General features: G+C 43.8%; 1 protein-coding gene across 5 annotated transcripts in view; it reads right to left on the reverse strand.

Moving 5' to 3' along the window:
* Positions 1 to 816: 816 nt before the first annotated feature.
* LOC1277726 (nitric oxide synthase) overlaps positions 817 to 27,848 on the reverse strand; it is an 88,146-nt gene continuing 61,114 nt past the window's right edge. For 4 of the 5 annotated variants that reach the window (XM_061656356.1, XM_061656354.1, XM_061656357.1 and 1 more), the window contains exons 5-22: positions 24,691 to 24,853; positions 21,121 to 21,212; positions 20,036 to 20,177; positions 19,554 to 19,868; positions 19,246 to 19,427; positions 19,010 to 19,124; positions 18,250 to 18,344; positions 12,101 to 12,245; positions 9,085 to 9,189; positions 6,358 to 6,396; positions 5,810 to 6,217; positions 5,469 to 5,723; positions 4,818 to 4,965; positions 4,561 to 4,730; positions 4,062 to 4,493; positions 3,848 to 3,985; positions 3,579 to 3,770; positions 817 to 2,313 (exon numbers count right to left, since the gene is read on the reverse strand). In XM_061656356.1, coding sequence (XP_061512340.1) covers positions 2,206 to 2,313; positions 3,579 to 3,770; positions 3,848 to 3,985; positions 4,062 to 4,493; positions 4,561 to 4,730; positions 4,818 to 4,965; positions 5,469 to 5,723; positions 5,810 to 6,217; positions 6,358 to 6,396; positions 9,085 to 9,189; positions 12,101 to 12,245; positions 18,250 to 18,344; positions 19,010 to 19,124; positions 19,246 to 19,427; positions 19,554 to 19,868; positions 20,036 to 20,177; positions 21,121 to 21,212; positions 24,691 to 24,853 — 3,244 coding nt within the window. In that variant the 3' untranslated portion in view covers positions 817 to 2,205. The remainder of the gene's footprint in view (positions 2,314 to 3,578; positions 3,771 to 3,847; positions 3,986 to 4,061; positions 4,494 to 4,560; positions 4,731 to 4,817; positions 4,966 to 5,468; positions 5,724 to 5,809; positions 6,218 to 6,357; positions 6,397 to 9,084; positions 9,190 to 12,100; positions 12,246 to 18,249; positions 18,345 to 19,009; positions 19,125 to 19,245; positions 19,428 to 19,553; positions 19,869 to 20,035; positions 20,178 to 21,120; positions 21,213 to 24,690; positions 24,854 to 27,848) is intronic. The other variant, XM_061656358.1, reaches the window with a different exon arrangement.

Below are 27,848 nucleotides of genomic sequence, written 5' to 3' on the forward strand. Positions count from 1 at the left end.
AGACAACTGTGCTCTTCGCATTGAATTGCTCACGGGCTTTGTTTGTAAAGAATTTGGTTCTCGTGGTTTTTTTAGAGACAAAAAGAGGATTTGAAACGGTGTTTTGCTTTCGTCTTATGTAGTCCATGTGTGTGCTTTGCTTTAACGATGTATAGTTTCCATAGCCCTTACATTTTAACCATATCCTTGTTTTGTTTGTCGTTTCAACAGTTTGCAGCCGTTTACAGCCGTTGAGATGCGCCTCTCAAGTGTTGCCCTTAGCAACGTAGTGTTGGTTTGGGGTGTGAGAAGTGTGTATAAGAATATAATCGAAATGTATATATATATGCTGTATGTATATATCTATGTATATATATGGTATGTATATAGCTAGCTTTGTTTGATTTGGTTTTGGTTTTGCATCTCGCGACTCTCTCTCCCTCCCTCTCTCTCTCTCTCTCTCTCTCTGTCTTTTGCATTTGTTTTCCAGTTACTGCCAGTTTTGTTCGCTTTGAATCGGAGCTTTTTGTTTGTTTGTTTGTTTGTTTGTTTGTAGTTTTGATAAAATTATCAGATAACAGTATACAATATCACACACATCCATTGAGAGAGTAGCGGAGAGAATGATAGACGAGGGTGTATAAGGGTGTTAGTGCTCTCTGAATTATGGGGTGGGTATCAGGTGCATTTCTTTGACTTTCTTTAATTTCAATGCTTTATCTCTTCGCCAATAAGTTGCATTAAGATGGGAAAGAAACTGTTAAGAACGCAATATGTAAATAATCATCTCCCTTTTCAGCTTTTGCTTTAAAGATGTTCCATGGATCAGAGTCCATTTATGATGATGATTAATATATTTGCAAACAAACAATAAAAAACTGCACTTATATTTATCTCTTTCCATCCTTTCCTTCTACTCCTTGCTCGTTCTAAATACAATGCCGTCTTCTCCCACCGGTTTGCCACACCCTTGCTACCAGTTTGATCACATTCATCAGTTTCACGTCAAAGGACTTTCGCCTCGCATTCACCTGCATCTTAGTTCATTCGTTTTGTTTAACTAGTTTTGTGTGCATTTGAAAGCTTGTGTTTTGTTTCTTCTTGTTTTTTTTTTAGTTTGAGAGGTTTGTTTGCCGGAAACGTAACTATCTATTATAAGACATCGGTTCGAAATTGTTTCATTTGTTCAGTTGATGGATTTCCTATCCTAGCGCACGCACACACCAAAAAACACAAACACACACACACCCCTTGGGTTTGAATAACATTCACCATATCACCACCACCAGCAGCAGCTTTCTATAATAGCACCGCATCTAGCTTATATTTCACACATTCGAGAGAGGGAGAGAGATAGAGTTTAGCTTAGAGTTTGGTTTGATAAAATTTAACAGTGAAAACGTTTTGTTAACTTCCCATCTTAAAAACCTTCTAGTGCGGTGTTTTGTCTTTGCTTTTCGGTTCGGAAAAAGGTGCACACAAGTACAGGAGCAGCAGCTATGTGTAGCAGAGCTTGGTGCAGAGCGTGATTGCGTATTTGCTGTGTGTGTATGTTTCACAATTTGCTTTCGATGTATTTAAAATTGTATCTAATGTAAATGTATTGCCTTTTACAACATTTGCCACGATGCCATCGAGAGAACGCGCACAACAACATGTGATCGTGGCGGTGCATTTATTAAACACTCATAAAAACATCCAGATGCAGAGGTCGGTAGAGTTTAGAGATGAGAGAAAAAGTGTGGGTGCAATTGGAGTACGCGCTCTCAATATACTTGCACTCGAAAGGCGAAAGGGGGTGCTAGTTATGTGCAGTTTAAGCAATAAGATTTGAATGATTTTGTTGGTACACTTTCCCCAACACTCCGTTGAGAGTGACTTAACTGCAGTATTGGAGTTGTAGCAAAGAAGTGCTCAAATGTTTTCGTTTTCTTATCAACTGCTTGTTAAATGTAGAATTGGGAAACTGTCTCGCTACCCTGGGGAGAGGGAAAAGGAGACATTACAACACACTTACACTTTTCGTCTTCGCCTTATATTCGTTGCGACTCAGTGGTGTTGAGAGTGGAGGAAACATTGAAACAAATGTTTCTGTTTCTTCAAAAACCAACGTTTTCGCATTCATCTAAACTTGTTGCTTAAAGTCCGCTATATTGCTTCCGAGTGCGTCATTGCTGCATAAAAGGGTCGCCCAACACTGGTGAAGCCACTGTCCGGTTCAAACGCTTACGGCTGGGAAGCCATACGAATGCGGGCAGTGGCACGTGACTTGTTGTGGATCTCAGCCGTACGTAGGGTGATGCCAAAAATGTCCTCGTGATAGCGGTTTTCGTCCTGAAAAGAGAGGAAAATAGAGAGGAATACATATTAATACAAGAGAAAATTGCTTGTTGTTAGTTTGAAGAACTGTTTCCCAGGAGTTTAATGCTCCTCTAATCAAACTTATCTAAAAAGTCAACAACCGACCTGAAGGACCAATTCATTGCATTGTAATCCACCGATCGATTGTTCTTCTGACCGGCAACAGTACCGTCTTCCGTAAACAAAACGCATTCAATCACCGACCGATCCCGGCCTAGAGATAGAAGCGAAGCCTTCACCGAAGCAACGTGAGCAGTACGTGATCGTAATGCAGGCGGAATCGTTCACCGCCCGTTCGGATGGGTTGACCGCAGTGGGTCGTTCGATTCGATCAAAGGCAAGCAGTCGGTATCGGTATCTCTATCACTGGGGTGGATGATATTGTAGGGTAGGGTAGTACCATTAGCTGGGACGTGCTCAAGGAAGGAGCCCCTTTCCAGTGGCGCTCATTTGAATGCAATAGGGATGAGTTTCGATCGCCCCCCGAAGTTGACGTCCGTGTCCAAAGCCACAAAATGGTTCAATTATTACTGGCAAGTGGCTAATGTATCTTTTTAATGGCCGTGATAATCACATGGGTGCTAACAGTGAAGTGTGACTGGACCTTATAAAAATGGAATAACTCATGAAGCCGTTGTGAGAAGATTTATTGTGCTTGAACTCACGTCACAGGTGTCGTTGGCATAAGAAGACTATGAAAAAACGCGTACCGAGACAAACAAGTTCTACAACTCTCTTTTGAAAATGAAAAATTTAAATTTCGTCGCTTGATCACCGTTGAAGTCTTTAAAATTGAAATCATCGCAGTTCGTTCCCAATCACCTAAGTAATGTGACTGTGCCACTCAATCGATCATTAAAATCAAACCATCCACCTATCGCACGCTTCTGATCGCACGAATGCAATTAACCGGCGTCTGGAGTCAGTATCTGCGACAATCTTCATTGATGTATGGTTGTAAACAGTCGTATTAAAACACCAACTCCCTCTCTCATCGTTGGAAGCAAGGACACGTGGCAACGATCATGTTTAGTAACGACCATTACATTAAAAAAGCAGACGTACAAAACAAATTAAAAACTACACATCCCGGGCACGAGTCGCGTCATGCGAACAATACCCACTCGGTGGATGCTGCATCAACATTCCTGCCCGTCATCTGTCAGAGCTGGAGGAAACCGGAACCGGCGCACAAACGGATCATCACGACGGGTACGATCACGATCATCGCTACTTACCCGCAGCGTCAGCATGTATTTCTCCATTTCGGATTCCGTGCGGTTTTCGTGCGTCGCTAGAATTTTGCGCAGCGTCTGGTACACGTGCTCGGCCATGGTGACGTCACCGCAGACGTAGATGTGAGCCTTTTCCTGCAGGATGAGCTCCGAGATCGAGTCCGCCTCCTTGAGGGCCAGATCCTGTACATAGGTCTGTGATAGAGGAGGATAAGAGCACACAATAGGAGTTTGAAGTTGTTAAGAAAAGAGTCATTTGTCCACCAACTTACCTTTGGAATGTTCTCCTCGCGCGATAGTGCCAAGAACACGCGATCGAGAACACCCTTCTGGACCATCTCCTCCTTTTCATCCCGATATAGATCAACATTCTTTGTACGACAGCCAAAGAAGAGCCATACCTTAGGAATCTAGCACCGAGAAGGATAAACCATTACTTTGGATGTTCACCTCCACTCCAACACTAATTGACAACATTCCACATACCTTACAGTCAACCATTTCCGACTTGATGTGGTCCCACTCTTGCCAGAACGAACGGAACGGTGCAATGCCAGTACCGGGACCGATCAGGATGACCGGTCTGGTCGGATCCTTCGACATGTGGAACGATGGCGCACTGCGCACAAACAGGAAGATCTTATCGTCCGGCTGCAGGTTGGCCAGATAGTTCGAGCACACGCCATAGTGCTCGGCACCTTCGCCATCCTCCGCCCGGTACGTGACGATCGCCACCGTTAGATGGATTTCTTTCGAGTACTTCCTCGGCGAGGACGAGATCGAGTAGAAGCGTGGCTGCAGTGCGTTCAGTTGGGCGACAAAGACGGCTGCCGGTGGTCGGCACGAGGGGAACTCTTCCAGCACCTCGAGCAGATGGGGCAGCTTCCAGTAGCGCCAATCCTCGTACACCGACGACTCCTTTCAGGGGGAAGGATGAGCAACATTAGTTGAAATAAAGATTTGGAATGTAGCAAAAAGAACTCACATTGGCTAGCATCAGCAGTCTTTCCTCGTCCGCCTTATCGCTGCAGCATGAAGCAAGGTAGGTCAGCAGCTGTCTGGTTGGTGGAGTTGTGATGTCCATGAAACGGGTCAACAGTGTGCGGAGCGAGCACACGGGTAGACGCTCATGCGGTTCCCACGATTTGTAGACACCTGCAAATATCAAATCATCAAATCAAGAGGACACTTCATTATTGGACACTGTTTGCAGGCGCGAGGAGTTTGATGCAGTTACAATACCGTTTTGTGTTTGTTTTTCTTTCAGAACTTGAAGCTGCAGTTCTTCATCGGGATCGTTAACACCCGTCAGACGCTCGATAATTCCATCCACAATTTCCTTCCGATTTGCTGGGAAGATACCGACATGATCTCCTGGTTCGTAATCGATCTGGTGATGGATGCAAAGAGAACTCGTCCGTTAGTTTGAAATTGACAAAACCTTACAAATGTCTACAAAAGCCTTCACTCTCAAAGCTTCCTTTCGCTATTTGTAAGCTTGGAAGGAGCTTTTTGGGAACTCATTTGCAGTGGAACTCATTTTGAAGAGCTTATAACGGCTCTTTGGGGGTATTGTACGTTTGTATTGCTTTAATTGTTTTTAAACTAATTTCCTGAAAAGTTGCTTAAATTGAATTTATTTCATTGATCACATTAAGCTTATAAGACATCCCGATGCAAAATTGGAGTAAAGTTCCAAAAATTCTTTCTTAAAAGCAACAAGTAGCCATCGGCAATGCAACACGTGAGCGCCTCTCAAAACGTTTCCGGTAACTCACTCTCTCGAAAACATGCCGAACGTGAATCCGAGTCCAACATTTCTCAGAGCTCCTACACCGAAGCCAAAACAAACCCCCCCCTCGTCACTCCCCACACCGCTCCCATTCCACTTACCCCTTCCGCCATGATCTCTACCAAAATCGTGGACCGCTCGGTACCGTTCATCTCGCAGTGCAGATTGATTGGATTCCGCTTCACCGAGCATTCCATGGATTTCTTGTTGTGGAACTTGGACAGTGCCCGGTCGAGCGGCTCGTTCTCGCTAACCGGCGCATACCGTACCGTATTCTCGGACAGTTCGCTCTGCAGCGCAAAGGCCGCATCCGAGAGCGTTTCCTCCGGATCGAGACAGAACGTTTCGCACGCGATCTGTGAAAATCGAGATTTGGAATGTACACTGTACCCTTTCCCTTTTTCACGTGTTCCGTGGCATCTATATATCGCTTCCTGCCTACCTTAAACACTTCCGGCGCCCACTTGCGGAACGCTTGCTCCTGGCCACAAATTTCATCGCCCGTCGCCATCTTCATCAGCCGCTCGCCGCCCAGCTCGCCCAGTATGTTGTCGATGTACTTACCGAACGCGCAAAAGTTGGGATAGGCCGACGAGCCGAGGGCAAACACGGCGAACCGTACGTTCGACAGTGGACCGAACGTTTCCTCGGAAAGTGTGTCCGTGGTGGAGCCGCGCAGTGAATCAAGCCGGTCAATCTTGCGACCACCCATCGGGCCAAACTTGCCCAAATCGCTGCGCGAGTTTGCCTTGATGAAGGATTTCGACGAAGCGGCAATGGTGAGCTCACTGTGCGCTTGATGGTGGCCACTCTCGTGCAGCTTCATTGCGTACAGATCTTGGGCGAAAAGCTGAAATTTAGGAGTTAGGAAAAGTTGAGGTGAGAAAATGTAGATCAACAAAAACATCAACATTATAATTGTGGGCTTTTGTCATCACGATAGGGGCGTTCATCTAGCCTCTTCATGCCTGCAGAATAACATCTACTGACCGTTTTACTCTTTCTTGTCTCCAATCCGCTCTTAAAAAGCTACAAAATAAAACATGAAAATAAAAACGAAACAAAAACAGGGAAATAATAATGAATAATCGACTTCAAGGTATTTTCTCACATACTCTCACCATCCTTGTTAGTTGCACACACTTTCTTGTTATTTTACACTGATTACAAATCCTGGTTAGTCGTTACTGTTTAACGGTCGATACGTCAAACAATCTACCACACACACACACACACACACACACACACACACACACACACACACACACACACACACACACACACTCAACAGTCAACAAATGAATAAAGATATGGTTGGCGAACATGTCACTAGATGCGTGTTAATGGACATCACAATACATAATGCTTCCTCGAAACCACCCTCGAAATCACCCAGCCCAACCAACCAGCCAAAGATGACATTTCATAAATAAAGATGAATAAACTCCGAAACGATGATGGCCCACGACGACGACGACGGTGGCTGGTGTGAAGTGTTTTTATTTCACTTTCACCAAAAAAAAAAAAGAAAAGAAAGACATCTTCCTCTATCGGTGGCACTGGATGTCTTTATCGTCTCCCACCGCCCCCAGGTGAACAGGTTGCGGGGAGCGCGAAGATGCTGTCATGCTTTCGCAAGAAGCTCTGACGCTGGTCTGGTTGTTGTGAGCAAGAAGCTTTACTCTTTGTTTGGGAAATAAATGACACATCCTTTTTGGCAAGTTGCGCTCCGGTTGTATTGTCGTGGTGGTGGTGGTCTTACTTTGTCGTACGCGTGTGATGTTAAACCACCGCCGCACGTTGCTGTGTGATTGTTAGGTTAGGGCTCCTGTTTTGCGCCTCCTTGTACGCTGCTCAATTCATTATGCATTCACCATAGCAACGTGAGTGGGATGAATGTTGTTTGAAGGGGGTTGAAAGAGCTTGAGCGTACGTGTGTGTGAAAGGATATGGGCGTTAATGAAAATATAATTTGTATAAGCCCACGTTCTGGCTGGTCGATGCGTTTGCCTGCTGACAGTTTTGACAGCAGATTTTAATGATGTCGTGCTTTCGTTTCGCTGAGGTGTAAATAGTTTCGCAAAGGATCAATGTTTTATTGGATGACAAATTTACATCGGGATGATTGAAGCGCTTGTTGATGCATTGGGATTATCTTATCACAGGTAGATCCGAACACAATATGGGAGTATTAACACAACAGTTGCACGTTATTCCAAATCTACAGTCAGTAAACTTTGCAATGAAATTAAGCAAAACCAACCCCTCCCAAGCTGTAAACATGCATTCTGCGTCTGCGAAAGGTTCTTTATTCCAAAAATCCTTCTAATTGGGCTGCGGTTAGGGAACCATTCATTCTTGTCGGGCTTCCAGTTTTACAACCGCTTCGCCCGCACGCCGAGAGCGCTTTTCTACGAAGAATGTAGCCCGAAAATGCTTTCCTTAGCTCATTCTCAACATCATTGCGGTTGTTTCTCGGTTCGTTTCAATCTCTCACCCTCCACCAAGTCAAACATAATCGTCTTTCACCATCTCCTCCGCTCCGCTCACTGCATCCAACGTACCAGAACGATGCGTACCACACAACCCCCTCCCCCAAAGAACGACGACTCTTCGCAGAAGGTAATGTTAGCCCATTGCTCTCCACAATTACCATCGAGCATCACCGAGCACGACCACGAGAACCCCATTGCTCCGTCTGCTAATTTGAGGTTATTATTTTACATCGAAAGTGTGGTCGATTGGTGGAAGGCTTGTTCGTCTCAACGTTCTCAAGCTTCACCATGCTTCCCGACACAGTACACAGCAAATTTTCTCATCCTGCTTCAGTAAAGTTTTTTACTGAAACGGTTCAGTAATAGAATATTTTACTGATTTTCAGTATGAATGTCATGTTTTTACTGACTTTCAGCAAAACAATTTACTGAACGCATTTCAGTAATACACATTTTACTGAAAATCAGTAAAATAAGTGTCAAATTAGTCGTTTCACTGGATATCAGTAAAACAAATTACTGAAAATGCAGCAATTCATTCTGTCAAATCGACCTGTCAGTTAGAACATCAAAACAAAACAATGCGGTACCTACTTGCTCGTGATGTGCAAAAAGTTGATTTTGTAGGCGCTTACAGGCACCCTGGTGAAATTTCAGGTGATATTTCGGCTTACGGGATTAATTTAAAGCAATTGGCAGCCGTGTTGGTGTGTAAAATGTTTGCTACAATCCACTGTGCTTGCTGAAATTGCGTGGTGTCTGTGAGCGCCTACTGAACCATCTACACTTGCGGCGGTGAAATACAGTATAAAAACTGTATAAAACACTACAAAACATGTATTAATATAAACTGAGCGACTAGCAATATCTGCGTATCAATAAAAACTCAATTTAAAAGAAGTATTTCGTCATTTTTTAATCGCTACCAACTACTGAAAAATCAGTAATATGAGAATGGCTTTACTGGGATTTCAGTAAACGAGCTGTCATTTTGGTGAGCACCGGACATTACTGAATGATTCAGTAAACATTCTTTTTACTGAAAGGATTACTGAAACTTCAGTTAAAAAAATTTCAGTAAAATTTTACTGAAGTTCAGTAAAAAAAGTTTTCTGTGTACACAGTAGACATTAGTCGTTAGTTTGACAAAATAATAAAAAGCCACACTAGTTAGTCTGGTAAGCTGGTGGTAAGGTGAGATGATGCTGGCACATGTTCTTACCTCTCCGTTCTCCGGTGGATCACCGTTGCCGAACGTGGAAGCCACGACCAGCAGCAGGGCTTCATGTTCGATTGATGAGATGTCGTAATCCGACATGCAGTAGATCTGAAACGAAAAAGTGAGGAAAAATGTGCGCGCGGAAACGACCGCCACCGCACATGTGGGTGTTAGAAACAGAAGTAAAAGAATCACTACAGGAACAGAAAAGAAAGGAAGTGAACATATTAGTCGCTATCCCTTTTTTTTCGATGGGTGGGTGGGTTGCGTTTGGCCAACATAAATTACACCGGAACAATAAATATTCTCGCCCATCCAACGTCGGGCGGCGGTGGCCCAATTTTCGACGTCGGCGATTTGTGTTTGTAGTTAGGTTTGGTGGAGCGGAAAATGTTCTGCTCGATTGAAATTCAGTTCCCGAGCATAAGGTTGGATCGTCGATGCGAGCAGGATAAAACCGTTGTTTCATAAGATTGTACCACATCTTTGCTTCAGAGAGAGAGAGAAGAGATTGAATGGAAGGCTCTTGCGTGATTGTTTTCGTTCGTGGATAGGATATTACTGAGCGGGTTTCGGTAAGCACCAATTGCTGTTAGCAATTGTTATCATCATTGGCTGATGTATGTGCGTTGAGGAAGGTGTGTGGAGATGAAAAGGAAATTAGATGGAAGGAAATTGGTAGAATTAGCTCGCTCATGAACATTTGAACATTCGTTATTATGTTGCGCAAATAAATCAAACAAAATCGTACAAAACACTATAATATAAAATAAGACGAACCATACAAATGGATATAAACAAGGTAAAAGAACCCCCTTTCATCAAAACAATGAATAAAAATATAAAACAAAAAAGATTAAAAGAAGTATAACAAGAAAAAAATGATTATAATGGTAAATTATACGGAAAAATGAAAAAGGAAATCAAATTATCAATAGAACATGTAAAGAGAATCGATAAGAGCAGAACAGAACGAGCAGAACTAAGTGTAGAAAAAAAAAATAAACAAAATGGTCAACAACATTAACGCAAACAAACATCATCAAATCAATTTTGCACTTAATCTAAAATTTGGAAAAGAAAACAAACTGTATGGATTTTGCATTATGCGAGCAAAATATTTGTCCCTATCCTGATATCTCTCCTTCCCTACAAAACATCCCAAGAATATGCTTTTGTAAGCTAAACTTCCGACACCCTTCCGACTAAAGCTCACAATGAGCACCTCTCTCCCGTGAGGTTGATTGTTGTTTTGCCTTTTTAAATATTGTTGCCGGAACTATAACCCCTTACTGGAGCAGCAACGAAAATCTTGATACCAATAGGGTTCAAAGATTGAATTTTAAAAGCAACCTGCCAAACAGGCATCTGAAGAGAAACTTCAGAACCAGCAACGGAAGCTGTGCTGAGTGCATCTTTCTATGATGGGGGGAAGGATAACGAAATCACGCAACATTTGATGCGAAACAGCATGATGGAGCGACGGAGACTTGATAATGGGAATAGTAGTGGAAAATAGTGCCAGAAGGTTCGTTTCCCGCATTCTGGAATATAAAATGTAACCCTTCCTCCCAACCTTCCTTCTGTACGGATGTTCAGAGCACGATGGAAAAGGGGTTTTGCGAAAAACGATGAGTTAGCTAATTCTTTTACCTCCCGCTGTGGGCGTTTGGTTGTGCTCCGCACCCCTCTTCCCCCTCCCCCCCGCCCCTTTTGCTGAAGCGTAAACAAGCTTTAACGTCAACATAGCCCAATGTAGTCGTCAAACATTCTGTTCTCCTGCCAGGGACTTGCGTGTGCCGTGTTTAGTGTTTGCAGCATTTACGAACGAATTTACAGGTTTTCGTGCTTGCTTCATTTTTCATCCGCTTCCTTGGGTCCTTGGGCAAAGCATGCAACACGTTTGCTACATTTGCGCTCCCCATTCCCTCCGAACCGTATTCAAACAGTTTAAATTGTGGAAAAAGAACCAGGAACCGAGGGAGATGAAGAGTATGCTGACAGAGTGAGCAGCTGCTGAGTGTGTTGCGCACCTTCGAGAGTCCTTTAAGCAAAGCAGCAGCAACAAGAACGGTGGCATAAAAACATTCACCATGAGTACGATGGAAAGTAAAACACCCTTCGCGTTCTAAAGTGTTTCTTCTCTACGCCAAAGTGGAAGCTTTTTGGGGCTATGAATATCTCTCGAGGGAAGTCGCAAGACGATGTTATTGTACGGCATGGTTGGCATTGCTGGGTTGGGATCAAGAATGCTTCGCTTTCGCTATGCTTATGCTCTCGTGAAAGGTAACAGAAAGAGTGGCTGGTTGGAATATGCTGACGACAAGCGAGACTGGAAGCGATGGGATGGATCATTTCTTAAGAGATGGAGATAATTCAATTCTTTCCAGCCCGGTTACCTGTCTGAGGTATTACGGTGTAGTTATTGATAGAATGAGACAGTGAAAACTGTTGGAAAAAGGTTCAAATCACGCTATGAGCTATCAATTTTAGGGATGAATTTAAATACGTGTTCTTAAATTGGTTTTAATTGTGAATGGCGACTTCCCATTTTTAAGGCGATTTATTCCTTGGCGCCTGAAGATATGCAATCATTATTTAACGAAACTTAACAATGGCAAAAAGTTATCTTTTGAAAATCAATGTGTCCCTCTCATTGTTGATCAGTTTGCCAATCAATCTCCTCAAGCCGTCTCGAGATACCGCATCGCAGCCGATTAGTAAACATGAACATCCATCTCAATCCCTACCAGAACCAGAAACCAGAGATCCTACCGGACAAGATTATCCGTAACGACGACACGTGCCCTGGCCGGATCACCATCTCCATTGGCATTAATTCTTGTCTTTCTCCTTTCGGATCAATGTCTGTTCACCGCACAATGTTTTTCTCCTCCTGAAATTGGCTCCTGAAACCCACCAACGCAACTACATCGATAGAACTACAGCAGTAATAGAGCTACTACACCGGGCAGATGGTGTGTCATCCAGTGGGGCAGGCAATCAAGATTGAACCTACCTGTGCGTTGAACGCGTGTCCGAGCAGTTCCACCAGCTGACGGGCGTACTGTTCCGAGCGTCCAGTTTCGGTCGCGTACAGTACGGTCGCCTTGATCCGGCGGGACAGGGCGCGTCCGAACAGTTTCGATGTAAATTTGACAGCTCTGGGGAAGAGAACGAGACAACGAGAAACGGTTATTGGTAGAGTGGTAGAGGAAAATACAAGGCAATACGGAAAATGCTGCTCTTTGTGGACAGATCAAGGGAACAACTCAAAAACTACGCTCCGTTGGTTGGTTGGAGGCGAGAACAAATGCAAAAAAGTAGTTTCCAATGCAACGTTAAAGACACGAGTGTTCTGCCAGCACGTCGTCTGACGATGGTTCGTGTCACCGTGCTAGTTGAAATGCCTGTGTGTTTTTTGTGTGCAATGTGTGCTGCCACTCGTTTCCACGACAACTTGGAAGTTGGCAGCGTTAGAATGCGCTGCGGATGCCATGTACGATTGTGGGCGAAGCCGTGTGCTACGCTTCCTTACGTTGGCCATCTATCATCAAAGTGTAAAACGATGCGGAGCAGCATCTGCAGCAGAGCGTTCAGCGTATTTTCTTTTGCAATGGTCTCGTTTTCTCTTTTGGCGATTTAAAAGATTCTGCCAAAGAAATTATACGCTTTACAAACAAGGAAGGGATTTCGCGAAAAAAGTGAGAAAAGCAGGTTGTGACGCGTCAAGCAGTTAATTCTTGAAGAAAAAAAACCTCACATTGTGGAAAGTGATAAACGATCGAAATGATCATTTTATACACACAGAAGTTGTTGTTGAGTTGTGCACGGAGAAATGTGATTTTTAAACTTCCTGAAGTTCGCTCTAGATTCAGCAATTCAAGATTTCTTAAAAATGATGGCATTATGTCGTTAAGAAATCTTCCCAAAACGTCCGGAAAGATGGATGCAATTTAAATTGCATTAAATCGTTGCATAAGTACCACCAACAGAGAGAAATATTCGCTGTAATTGCATTTTTCCAGCGCAAAACAAAACCCTCCACAAGAATTAGAGGAAAAAATGAGACACATTTCACCATCACAATCGCTTTCGTATGCAAAGGATCATTTGCACATAAACGATGCATTTTACGTTCGTCCGGTTGTAGCTCCTGTTTGCCCATTTAAGCTATGATCGTTTTATCCATGGTCTAGTTTTTTCTCGCATTTTGCTATTGTTTGTCGCTCCATCCGCCCCCCAAAACGCCGCAATGGTCATTGAATTTGATTATTATGGCATTTTTATTGGTTCTACTTTTGACCGTTCCTTCCCCCCCCCCCCCCCTCGGTGGGCGCTCATTTTTCCCCTTCATTGCACACAACGCCGAAGCTGAACGTTCACGTGAATGTTGAAAGAAATGAAGTAGTTTCCAAAATAGAAAGCGAAAAGAAAAGTCCAAAAAGAAGGAAAAATCGGCCCCAAAAAATTGCGCCATCTCCATTCAATCGTGTCGGAAAAGTGAACCATTTTCCGTAAGGACACACGGCTCGCTTCTGCGTGCTTTCAAGTGCCAGCACGGGACAGAGTGCCGTCCGGTTTCAAACTCTCACTTCAGCTGACGACAAACTGCCAGCTACGGGGAGGCGGAAGGTCAAAAGTCACTGCCGGTTCCTTGCTTGCACCATCCTCCCTTCCCACCTCGGATGGTTGCAGATGGCGGACGAATGGTGTAAATTGGCTGTTATGTTAGCAATTTGATGATGATGGCAGTAACATGGCATAGAAGAGCATGGTACTTCCTGTTCGTCACAATCTATTTTTTTGGTTTGCCCGTTTCGTTCATCTTTTGCTCCAAGAATTTCGGAAACGTTCACGAATACAGAGAGGGCGGAGAATTTGGAAGCTTTTCAGTCGCCGTGAAGCATCGAACGTTCCAGCACGAAGCGTCGAAAAAGCAACACGATTGCTCCATTGCAAGTTTGGCGGTGGTACGTACTTTTTAATGTAGAGTGATTTTCATCCATTCATGACCGGCGGTAGATTAGGTTATTTTTTTCTCGTGGCCTTGTCCACGCTTGTCAGGATTTTTTTGGAATGGCAGAAAAAGGGCAAGTCGAAGTGGGAAACAGGTGGTTTATTGAGGGTGACAATCCTGGTGTGTTCTGGTGCGTGTGTACGTGGTTATTATTTTTATGACCAATATTAAACTCTCCATTAATGCGGATATTAAGTGATCGTCACCAAAAATGAGATGGGCTGAGCAGCATTGGACGTGATTTCGGGAGGGAGCGTATTTTAGCAAATTGTATGTTTATGCTATGTTGCTATAATATTACACTAAGGTAATTGAAAATGTTCTGCATGGCTTATTAAAACCACTCAAAGGTAGCACACGATTTTCAAAGCAAACATCACAGCACGATTCATTCTGTGGGGACCCGTTTCGGTCATCCTTTTGAAGTGTTTTAATTAAATTTGTACCGGCAGAGGCAATGTATGTGCTTCAGCAGTCATAAAAGTAGACAAGAAGCCACAGGTTGTGGTAGCAAAATGGCTAGAGGCAATCACATGCAAGATGCATTCAAAAATGGATCGATTTGATGGTAATCCTTTCAGAACAGAGATATGTTCAATTTATGCATTAAAAGTAGATAAAATTCTTTATGAAAGAATGTCGAAACTCCTACGCAATTTTACAAAATTACAATAGTACATTCCTCCATTTCAAATGGTTGGAGGAAAGTAGACTAGTTTCCCCAGAGTCGAGGAAACAACAACCGTTTTGGCTCCGAAAATGGCTGCTGCACTCAAATATCAAACAGAATGTGCAGCGGACCGTGTGCAGCTTCACCCTTTTTCGAACTCTGTCAGCAGAAAAGTGAGTTGGAAAATTGTTCACCTGGGCACCACCACCCTCGTCCGAACTGGCACACAACATTCAAACGGCTCCGACGTCCACTGCTATTACCAGCTGCTAACCTAAAACCAATCGTTAGCTACCTCTGACTGCTTCGCTTTCCATTCGCTTGATTTTTCTCGATCGCATGGAAGCGAGTGGAAATGCTTTCGCTCGGTTGGTATTTTCTGTTTTTGGCATAAACACACACGCGTGCCAACCTCTTCGCTCCAGCAAGAGTTGTAAGTTCCGTTGGCCGCTTAACCGTTGATCATGATGGTCGGGGTGCTGCACTCTCTCACTCTCTCATGTAAACATTTATTGCAAACTCCCGCCAATGTGTAAGCGGAAAACCGAGTTACGCAGGGCGAAAGGGCTTGTACCTGCACAACTGCACTCAACGCACTTCCATTAGCGGGAACCGTTGGCAAATATTTATTGGTAAATTTGGGAGCAGAAATTGACCACCACGGGTCGAACTTTCGTTTGTAGCTTTTCCCGGTGGAAAGTGTTTGACGGGGACGTGTGTGAGTTTCTGTTTAATGTTATTTGGTATTTGTTCAATTTGTAGCTTAATAATTATTCAATTTCATTAGATCAGTTGATGGGAAATCTGGCAAATTTGTAAAACCTTTCAATTCTGTCCTAATAGCAGCGATGTGAAAGTCATTTAGTAACTGTTGATTCACGTAACGTCACTAGTCCATCGAATCAAACATCGATGAAAAGCGCATCAGTCTTTACTATTTTACATGCGTGACCAATGTTGCCACCTTTCTGCAATGTATGAATATGGATAAAATTTGAATTTTTCCTCCACCGAATTGTGCTTTTTGTTCGAAAAAGAAAAGCCAAAAAAAAACTAACCTTCCTGCGACCCGGATACACCGAGCGATGATAATGCGTTACAAAAGCGTGATAGTCGGCCTACGATGCCGGTATGGTATCGAAAACCTGCCACCGACAGTGTGCCGGGACGAGATTGATGCGTGCCGGAAAATCAACGCTCGTTGCCGGTCATCTTTGTGTGTGTGTGTGGCTCGTTCGTACGTGAGAAGCACAGTCCAACCCGAACTGGACAGTATGCCGCTCTGTGGTCTGGCTGTGGTCGATGATTGGGCTATTAAATTTATGACTTTTTCCGATTTTCCCGGCTCGTTGCACTTTGATTTGGCATTTTGCTCCTTGCACAGGCAGTGAGAAAGTGTGTGTGTGTGTGTTCTTGTTCGGGGAGCCAATGAATGGGTTCAATGGGGTGCGGTACGCCATTTTTCGGCGACACAAACCACGCTTCGTTTGATGTTGGTTGGGGGATTTTTCCTCTTTTTTTGGATGGAGTTCCAAAAGGATTGCCAGCTCCGTACTACTGAAGCTTTTGCAGCGGGTAGCTTGAATGTAGCTTCAGTTCAATTGAATCTAATTCTGGTGGTAATTCCATTCCCTCAGCTCAACGATTATTACTGAAGCGAGCGCTAATCCGTTCGTGATCAAATCGACAAACTTTATCGAATTCAATAAGCGAGAAAAGAATATTAGTTTTATGAGTCATTCGGTTTAGCAGAGCGAGGTTCCAATTTTCAATCAAGCAAAATGTGTTCGAATGTTAACAAAATGGTAACCTTTTACGTAGCACGAATAAAAATAAATGACATCGAAAGGAATGTACCAGATAATTAAAGAGTTTGTACCATCTGTCTATCAAAACCCATTTCTTTAAAACTGCCCCAAGGCGAGGAAACAATTATGAAAAACACCAACAAAAGGGTCCATTTTGAAGTGTCTATCGCTTGGTGTGCTTTACCATCCATGATCCACCGTGCAGACCTTCCTGCTGCTAAGCAGGTAGACAAATAATAATCTCTGTTTTCCTCCTAACAAAAGAGCGATTGTTTGGAACCATTGTGTGTGTTTTTTTCGCTTTTTCATTTTCCCTTGCACATTGGAAAAGAAAAGCACGAAACCGTTCAAGTTAAACCTTGCACATGTACGATGCTCGGATTGATGGTTCAATTTTTCCTTGTCTTCCTTTGCCGGAAACCGGAAAAGAATTACATCTGGTGTGGTAGCAGATGATCATTTGGTGGTGTTTTATTTTTCATTTCCGCTTCTAATACGGCCCCGTCATTCGTGTAATACAATTTGTTGGAAATTAATCGTTTGTTGCCGCTTATCAAGCAATGTATATAGATGAAATATTTTATTTTATTTTTATTTTTATTTTTATTTTATTCATTGCTCGGCCACGTTGGGTTACAGCAATAGTGCTTACTGACTATAGTATACAATTATTCTCGAAGGAGTAGGAAGGAGTTTATGGTACGGAAAAGGAGTGAAGACGGGATCGGTAGACAGGATAGGAGAGGACAGCAGGAAGGGAAGGCGGAAGTGATTACATTAGTAAACGCTGCTACAGCTTGATTTATGTCACAGTCAGCATCAGTAAAGGACCAATCGGTACCGGCTAAAAATACGATGAAGCTTTTGGTAGTCCAGTTTCCTAAAATTGAACATACGAGCCGTAGGTATTCGTTGAGAGGATGCAGGGCGAGAGTGCGTAAGGAGCACACTTGTCTCATGAGCAGGATGATAATTGTCTAGCGCGACGAGTGGAACAGGTGAAGCTATGACGGGGGAGCAGCGCTCCAAGAAGGCATAGCATTGGCAGCATTGGCAAATAGAAGGTCCAATTGACTTCCGCGTATATTTTTTATGCCAGATAATTGCAGCAAACCGTTTACCGACATTCCATCAAGCAGAGAAACATTTTCACGAGATACACCAGTAGGAATGAAGTGCTTAACGCACGATGCAAACGGTTGCCAGGAGAGTGATGGTGAATTAAAATCACCAAGTAACACCATAAGATCATTTGATTTAAGTTTGCCAGCAACGAAACTAACACTCTCATGCAAATCGTCAAGGACTTCTTCGGAAGAACGCAGATCGGGTGGAATGTAAACGGCGCCGATATAGATTGCAAGGTTTTGAAGCTTAACAATTGTCCAAACAGACTCCAGCGAGTCGAACGGCAGTGATAAAGTTGACGTGTTCAGCACGGAAGAGCAGGCAATGAGTACACCACCACCACGGCAACGGTTACTGCTGAGAGAATTTCGGTCGCAGCGATAGATGACATACGCATCCTCCGAGATAAGAGAGGACGGGAAGGAGCCATCGAGCCATGTTTCAGTTAACACCAACACATCCATATCAAGCTCAGATAGACTATGGCACAATTAATTGTCAATTTGAAGTATTTTATGTATTAAAAAATGAACAACTCTTACCTAGCTATTTGCTTGAAGTTGAACTTTCGGCGAGGTTTCTTGTTTTTCGCCGAATCTCGCCCCTTCTTCCAGATGTGCGTTTTCATTGCTGATTCCTGTTACAATGGAAATAAAAATGGAATATTAAGTCCTTTGTACACGCAATTTAAATACACAGATTGAATATAGCTCAAAGGCAGTTAAATTTAAACGATTTCATCCATGAAGAAAAAAATGAAGTAAAAAAAAAGATAAGCATTATATCACGTTTTCCGTTCCGAAATGGACCTCAGGTCCACCTTTTTTCTGTTTCATTCCCCCCATCACTGGATGGAGCGGATACAAGCACAGCGCTCACGTTAGCGGAGATAGTAGAAAACTTTTCCTCCATTGATTTGTACCCATTTTTCTGTCCTTTTGAGGGACGGGACAGAGTGCGAGCGGTAAAATTAGAAACGTGTTTAAACAATCAAACCATTCGGGTGGCTTCGGGGCGTTTTAATCCATTTTCGAGTAAATTCAACCAAACTTTTCGGTCCAAAATGTGTCCGTTCCATTTTTAATATGTCAGATTTTGAATAAAACTTATCGGTTCATTTTTTAAATTTATTTAGAATTCATTACACATCGTGAGGGAAGGAGAACCCAACGGAAGTATCTCAATTTGTAAAAACAAAACCTTTAATTTACGACTAGTAATAGAAGCGGGCACACAATTTATGATCGATTTCACTTTGAATATTACCACCCAAACCATCCGCAGCACAGGTAAGCTACCCACCTGATACTCGAACGACGGCCGCAGATAGTAGAGGGCCATTTCCTGATGAAACACCGGCGTTATCGAGGCCGACATTGGCGGCACAATCCATACCCAATCGGCCGGGCAACCGTTCCTGGTATCGAAGGTAGCGAAAACGTTAAGCAACGGTTTAGTAAAGGCAAAAAGACAGACGAGAGAAACTGTTTCCCATCACGTGCGAAAGGATTGGATACTCCCAGCGCAAAACCCATTACCTTAGCTTGGTTTCGTTCTCGTAGTGCTTCATGAAGCTCTCGCTGGCGGTGTGATGATCGACGATGGTAATATTGCGGCTCTGGAACGAGTGCAGCACGGCAATATTAATCTCCACCAGCGCCTTATCCTTCCACAGCGAGGTTGGGTTTCGTGTGTCCAGTCCCATCTTGATGGCGATTGGCTGTGTTGGGAAAGGGGGAAAAATCAGACGAGTTTTTACCATCAAGAATCAATCAAATTATTGACACGCGCGATGGCAACATTATCTACGTCTACCGCTATCATTAACCGCTATCAACAGGCCTACCTCGAGGAGATTTCGCCGGTTGGCATCGCACAGGTTGCGGCAACCGATCTCGGTCGACATGTACCAGCCGCTGAACGCGGTCGCCGTGAACTGGATGCCTCCGCAGTCGAACAGCATCGAGGACACCATCGGCACGGCGTACCATCGCAGGTTCAGCTCCGCGAACCACTTGAACTGCGGGTGGCTCAGCGGCACCTCCAGGATCAGCTCGGGCGGATAGTCAAAGTAGTCCGGATCGTGCCCGTTCGCCGACACCACCAGCGGCAAGATGTCCCACTCCGTGCGCTTGCTCTTCCAGCCGAGCTTGGTGCAAAACTGAGATCAAACGTGAGGCGAAGCAGTGGGGCGCGCAAAGGAGTGGAAACAGACCGACCACGAATGAAACGAGAAAAGAAAAGACGAAAACACGAGGTAAGACGAGTGGTCACGTGCGGGCTGCCGCTGCTACTTCGCTATCGGTCGCTATGGGTTCGATTTCATACATCAGTAAACTCGACATTGGCCGGATCACCGATAATTTTACCGTCTGCGTTCTTATAGCCGGCGTACGAGATAATCTGATTGTTCCAGATGCGGTAGTCGTGCTTGCCGTCCGTGCGCTGTGGGAAAATCGTGATGGCCGATCTGGAAGAGAGTGCGAGAGAGAGAGAGCGAGAGAGACGAGAAAATAAAACGGTGAGGACGGATCAGACGACTTTAGTGGTGGTTGCAAGGAAATGGGCGGCTTAGTGGGTATTAGTGAAAAATTGAATCTGTTCGATTATCTTGTGAAAATGATTTAGCTCTATTGAATTCGGTCAAGGTGGGTGTGTGTTTGTGTTTGAGGAAGACGGGAGTTTACAAAAAAGATGATTTGGTAAATTTACAGATTAAGGTAAGACAGATCTGTATGCACTTTTGAAGCTTAGAATGATGCGTTTCTGCTTGGTGAGACTTTTATTCGAGATTCTGAAGATACCAGGAGTTTTAAACAAGTGATTTTGGTGTGATGATTGCATATCTTCAGGCGTTCGTGTAACGTAATTTAAAGCAAAAAGGTAAAATACAATATTAAAAATGCATTCTTTCCGTTTTCCATTCAAAAAAAAAATAATACAACTAAAGTGACAGAGAAAGCTGAGTTCGGCGAAGACCATCACACAACATCACCATGCACCGATTTTATTTTTCAATATCACCGGTATCACATTCCGAGCAAAATATTCTCCACCTTGATTGAGTAAATTGACAACCACCTACACTCGCTTACTCAATCATCCTAACATCATAAAGAATCCTTCCTTTTGCTATCAGAAAAAAAAATCCTTCAGCTCTTGGGCGCTAGGTGTCAAGATAAGTGTACTCGTTTCTCGATCGAAGCACATGCTGAGCTTTGTCGTAACAGCAAAAGGATACCACTTGAGTGCGGCTCACACCGATGCAAACCAGTTAAAGCGAGAACGTGAGCAGTAAAACCAACAGACACTCTCACATATACACACACACAGGCGCATACTCTTTTATTCAAAAGCCCTGGCACAAGATTAACGGTACGGAACATACAAACGGTAAAGCACGGAGAGCATACCTGAGGTTTCCTTTATTGGTGGCATATTTGATGTGATTGCAGATCGCTTCAAACATACCGCTGGTGGTCGTAACGTATCGGCAATCGAAAACCTGTACGTGTGGAAAGAAAGAGAGAGAGAGAAAGAGAGAAGGATCAGAAATGAGGTAACGACGTAGTAAACGCAAAGTGTTCGAAATCATGGAATCATGGTGTGGATGGGTGGAAAAAATAAAGCAGACTTCGACAACGTGCCTTCCGGTACGGCGGTGTATTAAACGTGCCCAAGATCGTCAATATCATCAGCGTGATCGGATCATCGGATTATGCAGTCGATTGCATTCGCGTGCCAGCCGGGCTCGGTGCACGGCTCGGATGCATCGTAATGTAATGGCTGTATCCGGTACCGGGGATCGATGGGGATCGACACGAAGCGGAAATGGTGCAATTGCGGCAACATGCTCATCGAACATGTCGAAAGTGCATTGCGGTGTTCTAACGCCGTTTGATGCTGTGGGATGCTGCCGATGTAAATGGTTTGCCGTTTCGCGTAAAGCGAAACGAACCAATTAAGCGAGGGTGCATTAAAAGAAGAGGCAAAAAAAGTCTCGCTATTGACACACAAAAAAGGTAGTGTAATATTGTTTCCATAGGTTGAAGATAAACGCAATAAACTCAATCATTTGTTCATTTTTTTTGTAAAATTGTGTTGAAATAGTTATACACGATTTAAAGTTCAAAATCAATATCCAATGAGCTGATGGCTCAGCCTTTTTAATTAACCCATATTGAGATAAGGTAAGAATGATGAGCGATTAATTAATATAATCAATTCTATGGACGAAATCTCTAACTTTATTGCCCTGCATAATCAATATCAGTAGTTCAACCTTTCATTTACGTGAATAAGAATAAGATCTTACAAATCACCCCTAAAACTCTTCACATCTTGCATGCATCCTCAGCTCTTGGGATCAACACAGTCTAGGTTCTGTAAGTCCCTTTTCGCAGCAACTCTTTAAAACCCCTTCCAAACCAACCGGTAACAGACGGGATGATGCCGCATATTTGCTCGGATAATCCTTTACCGTTCGCCCACAAATTCATGCCCCGCTTCATGGAGCTGCTTCCTTCGCAAAAGGATTTCTTGGTCCGAGCGAAACCCCTGGGCAAAATAATGGATCAAGAAATACGACCAGCCACTTCGCTCCGAAAGCTTCCATCTGTTCTTTGCGGTGGGTTGAGATTGGACCATTTCCAACACCACACGCGCTCACATTTACAGGTGGTCAGCTGGCTTGTAACGTTCCCTCCTCCCAGCACCATTCTACCTCGTAGTTAAATCGCTTCTAGCAACGATTTTCCAACTGTTTATCTTATGAGGATGTAAATTAAAACCGGATCTTTCCTGCCACAGTGGCACACAAACTCCGCAAAAGTAAGCCATTAGAGCGTAAGAAGAATTTACTTTTTCATTCTCTCTTGCTCTCTGTACCTCAAAATGAAGGTGTTTACCGCAGCCCTATCTTGTTCTAGAGATTCGTACGGTGGTAGTACGGCATATACAAAAAGCAGGTAACCACCAGCCATTTACATGGCATGTCATTTCCAGCAGTTCGGTTACTTGGGGATATTACGAAAAAAAAAAGAAGACGTGCAACTGCAGTAAAGGACAAAATTAGGGTCTATAACTTTGATCATTTGGCTCTTTTCAGACCTAACCTGTAGGGTCAGTGTAAGAGGGATGAAAAGGTGAATGAGAAGCTGAGTGTAAAATATAGTAAACCAAACAGTCTTACATAGACTGGTGCTTCGGAATAGAATTTTGTTTCTTCAAAGGTACTCAAGCATCCAACGAGTGTGAGCTTCATTACATGATGAAGAGATTTATGTTAGAGAATAGTTTACGATGCTGCATCTAACCAATGAAACGGTAGACGATTTACTAGTGCATCCGAAAATGAACCGTTCGTGCCGCTGACCATTGGCCAATAATAGTAGATGAGTATCCCACACCATCTACTCTATGGAGATGTACAGCCGGATCTCACTATGACTAGAAACCACTATTGAGTGATTTTTTCCAGTAAATAAGAATTCCTATGCTAATATTGGCAAAAGAGTTATTTAAATTAAACCCTTTACAAGATGGGCAATCAAGAATGCAGATCAAGTGAAGGGGAAGTAAGCTTCATTTTTCCAATCTTTTCTCAGAAGAATGCAGATATTTATGATTATTACTTTCTCCTCGTATAGCATCCCCGTTCATATTGCTGTGTAAGTCTCCATTTCATTTCAAATAATCCCCAATAATTAAAACAAACTGCAATTTTAAGCACTCTGCACTCATTCCTTGCACCATGCAGCATTCTAATTAGAGAAAGTAAATGGAAGTACATGGAAGCGCCCAGTACTTCACCGTCGGTACGAAAAGCTTGGCGCCTCCATTCATATCGCATGAACGCGCTACAGTCCGTTACAATCATGCGCGATTAATTTTTAATAAACAAACCAATTAAACCGAATGTGCAACTTCATCGTAGCCTTGGCTCGTTTCTCTCTCTCTTGATCATAAAGATCATTTAAATCGAGGAGTGGAAAATATGTACTCCAAGCCACTAGTGTAGTGCACTTGCATGATTAATTGTTCATACGCAACCAACGCCACAGCACGGTTGCGTGAACGCAAGGCCAACCAGCCAGGAAATGCTAAAGTGTATGTAGCAACGCCCAAGAGAAACAACCTCTCGAGCAACCTATCTTCCCACAACGCAAAAACGTTTAGATTGCTTTGCATTCTTCACCGTTCCGCTACAAGCTGCTCTCCGTCACCTCAAGAACCCAATTACGCTTCCCATTCTTTTCTGCGTCCCCCACTACACACTCTCTCAAAAGGGCAAAATAGATGTGTATGTGTGTGTGTGTGCGCGCTCATGCTACAGTCCCCAGAGCGAGCAAAGGCAGGCGATAATGAAAATAATTTAATTTTTCCTTCTTCATCATTTAATTTACACCCTTGTTGTTGGGCTTGCCGCTGTTCCGCCTTGAACCACAAGCCACTAGCACACGACGCTTGGCATCGAGTACACTTTTGGCGCGTGCTGTTTGCTTGAGGTTTTCTTTTTTCACACTCTCTCTGTCTCTCTGTTCCTTTTCATTTCCTTCCATTGCTTCTGGTTCATTTTGTAGCTTTTCAAGCGTAAGCTTCCCTGGCTGGCGCGAAGGCGTCTGGAAGGCTGGCGGTTCCGGAGCATGGGTACGCTAATTACATAAGGACTATGACTCTCAATTTAAATAATTAATCACTTTAACTATCACCCTCAACCAAGCCCGAGTTCTGCCCGGGTCCGCTGGGGGGGAGTATGGTTTCAACGCAGAACGATGCGGAGCGATTCTGTCGGTCGCTTTGTCGCCGTCGATGTCTTTTTTGCTTGCGTTTTCTTCTGGCCACACTGTTGTGCTTCGCTTGCGAGAAGAAAGCGATAGCTCTTTTTTTGTTATTAGCCACCCTCTGTGTGCTGTGTATCTTTGTTTTCTTTTAAACGGAAGCCTCTATCAAAAGAGGTGCCTTTCCCCAAGAGAGTGACATACCTGCAGCTTGGACCACTGTATCCGTCCGATGCACCGGGATGAATTGCGCCAGGCCAGCTTGGCACCGTAGATCAGCTCAGTTTCCGTCAGATGGTAGGAGCCTGTTGCTTCCACCTCCTTCTGCACCTGCTGCCAGCGCGTGTCGTGTGCCGGTGATTTTAATCTGCAAAGAACGATTGCGGACAAGAAAGGATGATGCGGTTAGTGCTGCAAGCGATCGACAGGGCACGTTCGTACAGAGCAAAGTAACTCGAAACCAACGAAACCGAACCTAGATAGAAACGTTAAAAAAGAACGTCTTCTGCTCTTACAGCGCTGTGGTGAAACCTTTTCTTTTTAGTAAATAAAAAAGCACAACGAAACAAGAAGAAGAAGGAAAAACGAGCGTAATGTTAAAACAACGAAAACACCCACACGACCGCACGGAAGCGCAAGTGCCTCGTAATTTCGCTGGTTATCTCGAACAATTTAGTGCGCTAGCAGATGACTTTGGTTTGCTATCTTGCGAACAGATTGAAGAAATCTGTGTACCATTTAGTTGGGATACGCCTTTTTCCCACAGCTTTCTTCCGCACACTGTAGGAAGGAACCGGATTAAATGTGGCTTGCTAAGCGCGAGCACACGAACCACGCCGCTTCTTAATCCCCCCGCAGCAGCAGCAGCACAAATCTGGCATAATTTTTCCTTCGCTTACTAAATTCTTGCCCGCTGGGGTCACTTTCAGCGGTGCGGAACCGAGCCGAAAGAGCCGGTCGGAAGTGAGAGATAATTTGTTGAAAGTTTTTGCCATCGTGTTTTCTTTTATGTTTTTAGCGCGTTCGTATTTGGGTCATCGCTTTCGTTTAGCTGATTGCCACCGTGCTGTGACTTTGTTCTCGGTTGTAGTTGTTTCGGTAGGTTTTTGATAAATTGAAAGCGATGATAAAAATGGCCTCAAATTTGATTTTAAGTCATACTGCAACATAAAATATTTCTAGTTTTAATATAACTTTAATCAATATTAGCTGAAAAAATGAACTGTATTTCATGAACCTAGGGCAGCAAAGTCACCTTCACCGTCTTTAAATGGTTCCGTTCATAATTTAAACGGCAAACTTTCAATCAATTGCATCTTGGAAGGAAATTTTCTTCCACCGGAAAACTCTGTTCAAACGAGAACGAAGCAAAGCAGAGCTAACAAAAGTGACAATGGCTACAGCTAACTTGCTTTATAAACGTCATTATCGTTCAACAGCGCTTTGTCGTGGCGGTTTCGCTTTGCTTCCACCCGATTCGAAAGCAAACGAAAAGCACGTAAACGGACATTGCTCAAGGGAGGAAACTGTTTGCCGACGTAACTCTTTCGATTGTACAAGCGCTTTTTCATTCGATCTGACCTCTTTAAATCTGCTGCTTCTTTCTGATTTGCACTGCTCTTTCATTGAGCACAACTATCGATAAACAATTTCAACAGCTCCTGCTGACGAGTCGCATTTTCTTAAGCACTTGTTGACTGAAGCAGAAACCCACTAGAAGAGGTTGCTTCTGGATAACTCTTTGGATGAAGTTTTACCTGTGTATCGTGCTGTATCTAATCATGCCTATCAAGCTATGTTACTAAACAAACAAGGCAAACACTATCTTGCCGTTTGAACAATCCAACCGACCATTGCTGAGACAGCTTGCAAAGTCAGAAGGACACGTAGGAATTATCCCACAAGGTGAACATTTACACAGCCTTTCTCGGGTGGTCTTCTTTAAGAGCTGTTCTCTCTAAAGAGGTTAAGAAGTGTTTCTACAACTAAATACCACTCTAGAATTGAGTACACATCATATTGCAGCTTTGTCCAGCCATATTTGCAACGGTTTGCAACCACTACAGAAGAGGAAAACGAGTGCAGAACAAAAACGAACACATCAACAATGCATCAGCGTTCCGGGTCGGCCACCCAGTGCACAGGTCATTTCCTCATCAACAGTCGTAACTATCAGCACCATCAAAGGGCACCCATCACGAAGCGATGAAACGTTCCGATGACGTCTGCCGTGATGTGTCCTGCCCGATCGCTTCCCCCCGATCCCTTCCAAGTCCATTTGGGAGAGGCAGCCTGTGCGAACGAAACCTAACGACGGGATACGTTCATTCGCTTTTATTTGTCTCCGAGCCGATTGCGAACGGCAAATGGATTTGTACGGTAGGTTTACGACAGGGTGCCGATGCTGAAGCAAGCTTCAACCGGAGTTTGCACAGCGCGCGAAAAGCCTACATTCAGGCGTTTACTACTAGCTGAACCAGCATCGCTAGGGCCTAGCGCCGCACCATCATACTGTCGCCTTTACGTTCCTTCATGCTTGCGTATGCAATTTTCTCGGCTCTGATTAAATCTCGGTGAAGATCTGGCCCGACAATTCCCACCTCGGGGACGATCTGGTCCGGTTTTCTTATGGGTCGTGGGAATGTTTTGCCTACTGCACACAGACCCGCCCGGATGGTCTGTGTCACGTTTACACGCTCTAAAAGACAGCGTTCCTTTTTTTTTGGGGGGGGGGGGGGGGGATGGAGTGCGTGGGCCATGTAGTGCCTACTGTAGAGTGGACGGACGGCCAGCATCTTCGTGCCGGATGTAATTGAGCCGATGGTAGTGTACATTGCGATGTCTGCAATCGTGCAAACGAACGCACAGGGTAGAGGGTTAAGTTTGTCGTTAGGACGCACGCACCGTTCGGTCTTATTGTACGGCCGGCGTGTAATGGATCCGGTATATTACACTGCTTTGTTGCAGCGACACGACCAACATAACAATTGCAGCTAATGATGATGATTTGTTAATGATTGTTGTAGCGTTTTGGGGGAAAAGGAGAAGCGGGAAACCCCTTACTCTGGCTAATGGTGTGCCATGCGTAATCCAAATGATGCTATTCCGTCGGCCATGCCAAGGCAGTTGCTTTAATTAGATGGTCGATAGTAACGTTTATGAGGTTGTGTATGTTTGTGGTAAACAATTTGTGATACTTTTAAAATAGTATGCTATCTGCAAACAAATTGAGGCTCTTTTTCTTCGAAGTTTGAGTAAATTGAAGTGATTAATGAGCAAAAATTCAAAAATATTGCTGTTGCCTTATTAAAATTATAAAAATGGTATGTATCTTAAATTGCATACTTTTCGGCGTTTAAACA

Source organism: Anopheles gambiae, chromosome 3 (genome assembly GCF_943734735.2).
Source record: "Anopheles gambiae chromosome 3, idAnoGambNW_F1_1, whole genome shotgun sequence".
Taxonomy (NCBI): Eukaryota; Metazoa; Arthropoda; class Insecta; order Diptera; family Culicidae; genus Anopheles; species Anopheles gambiae.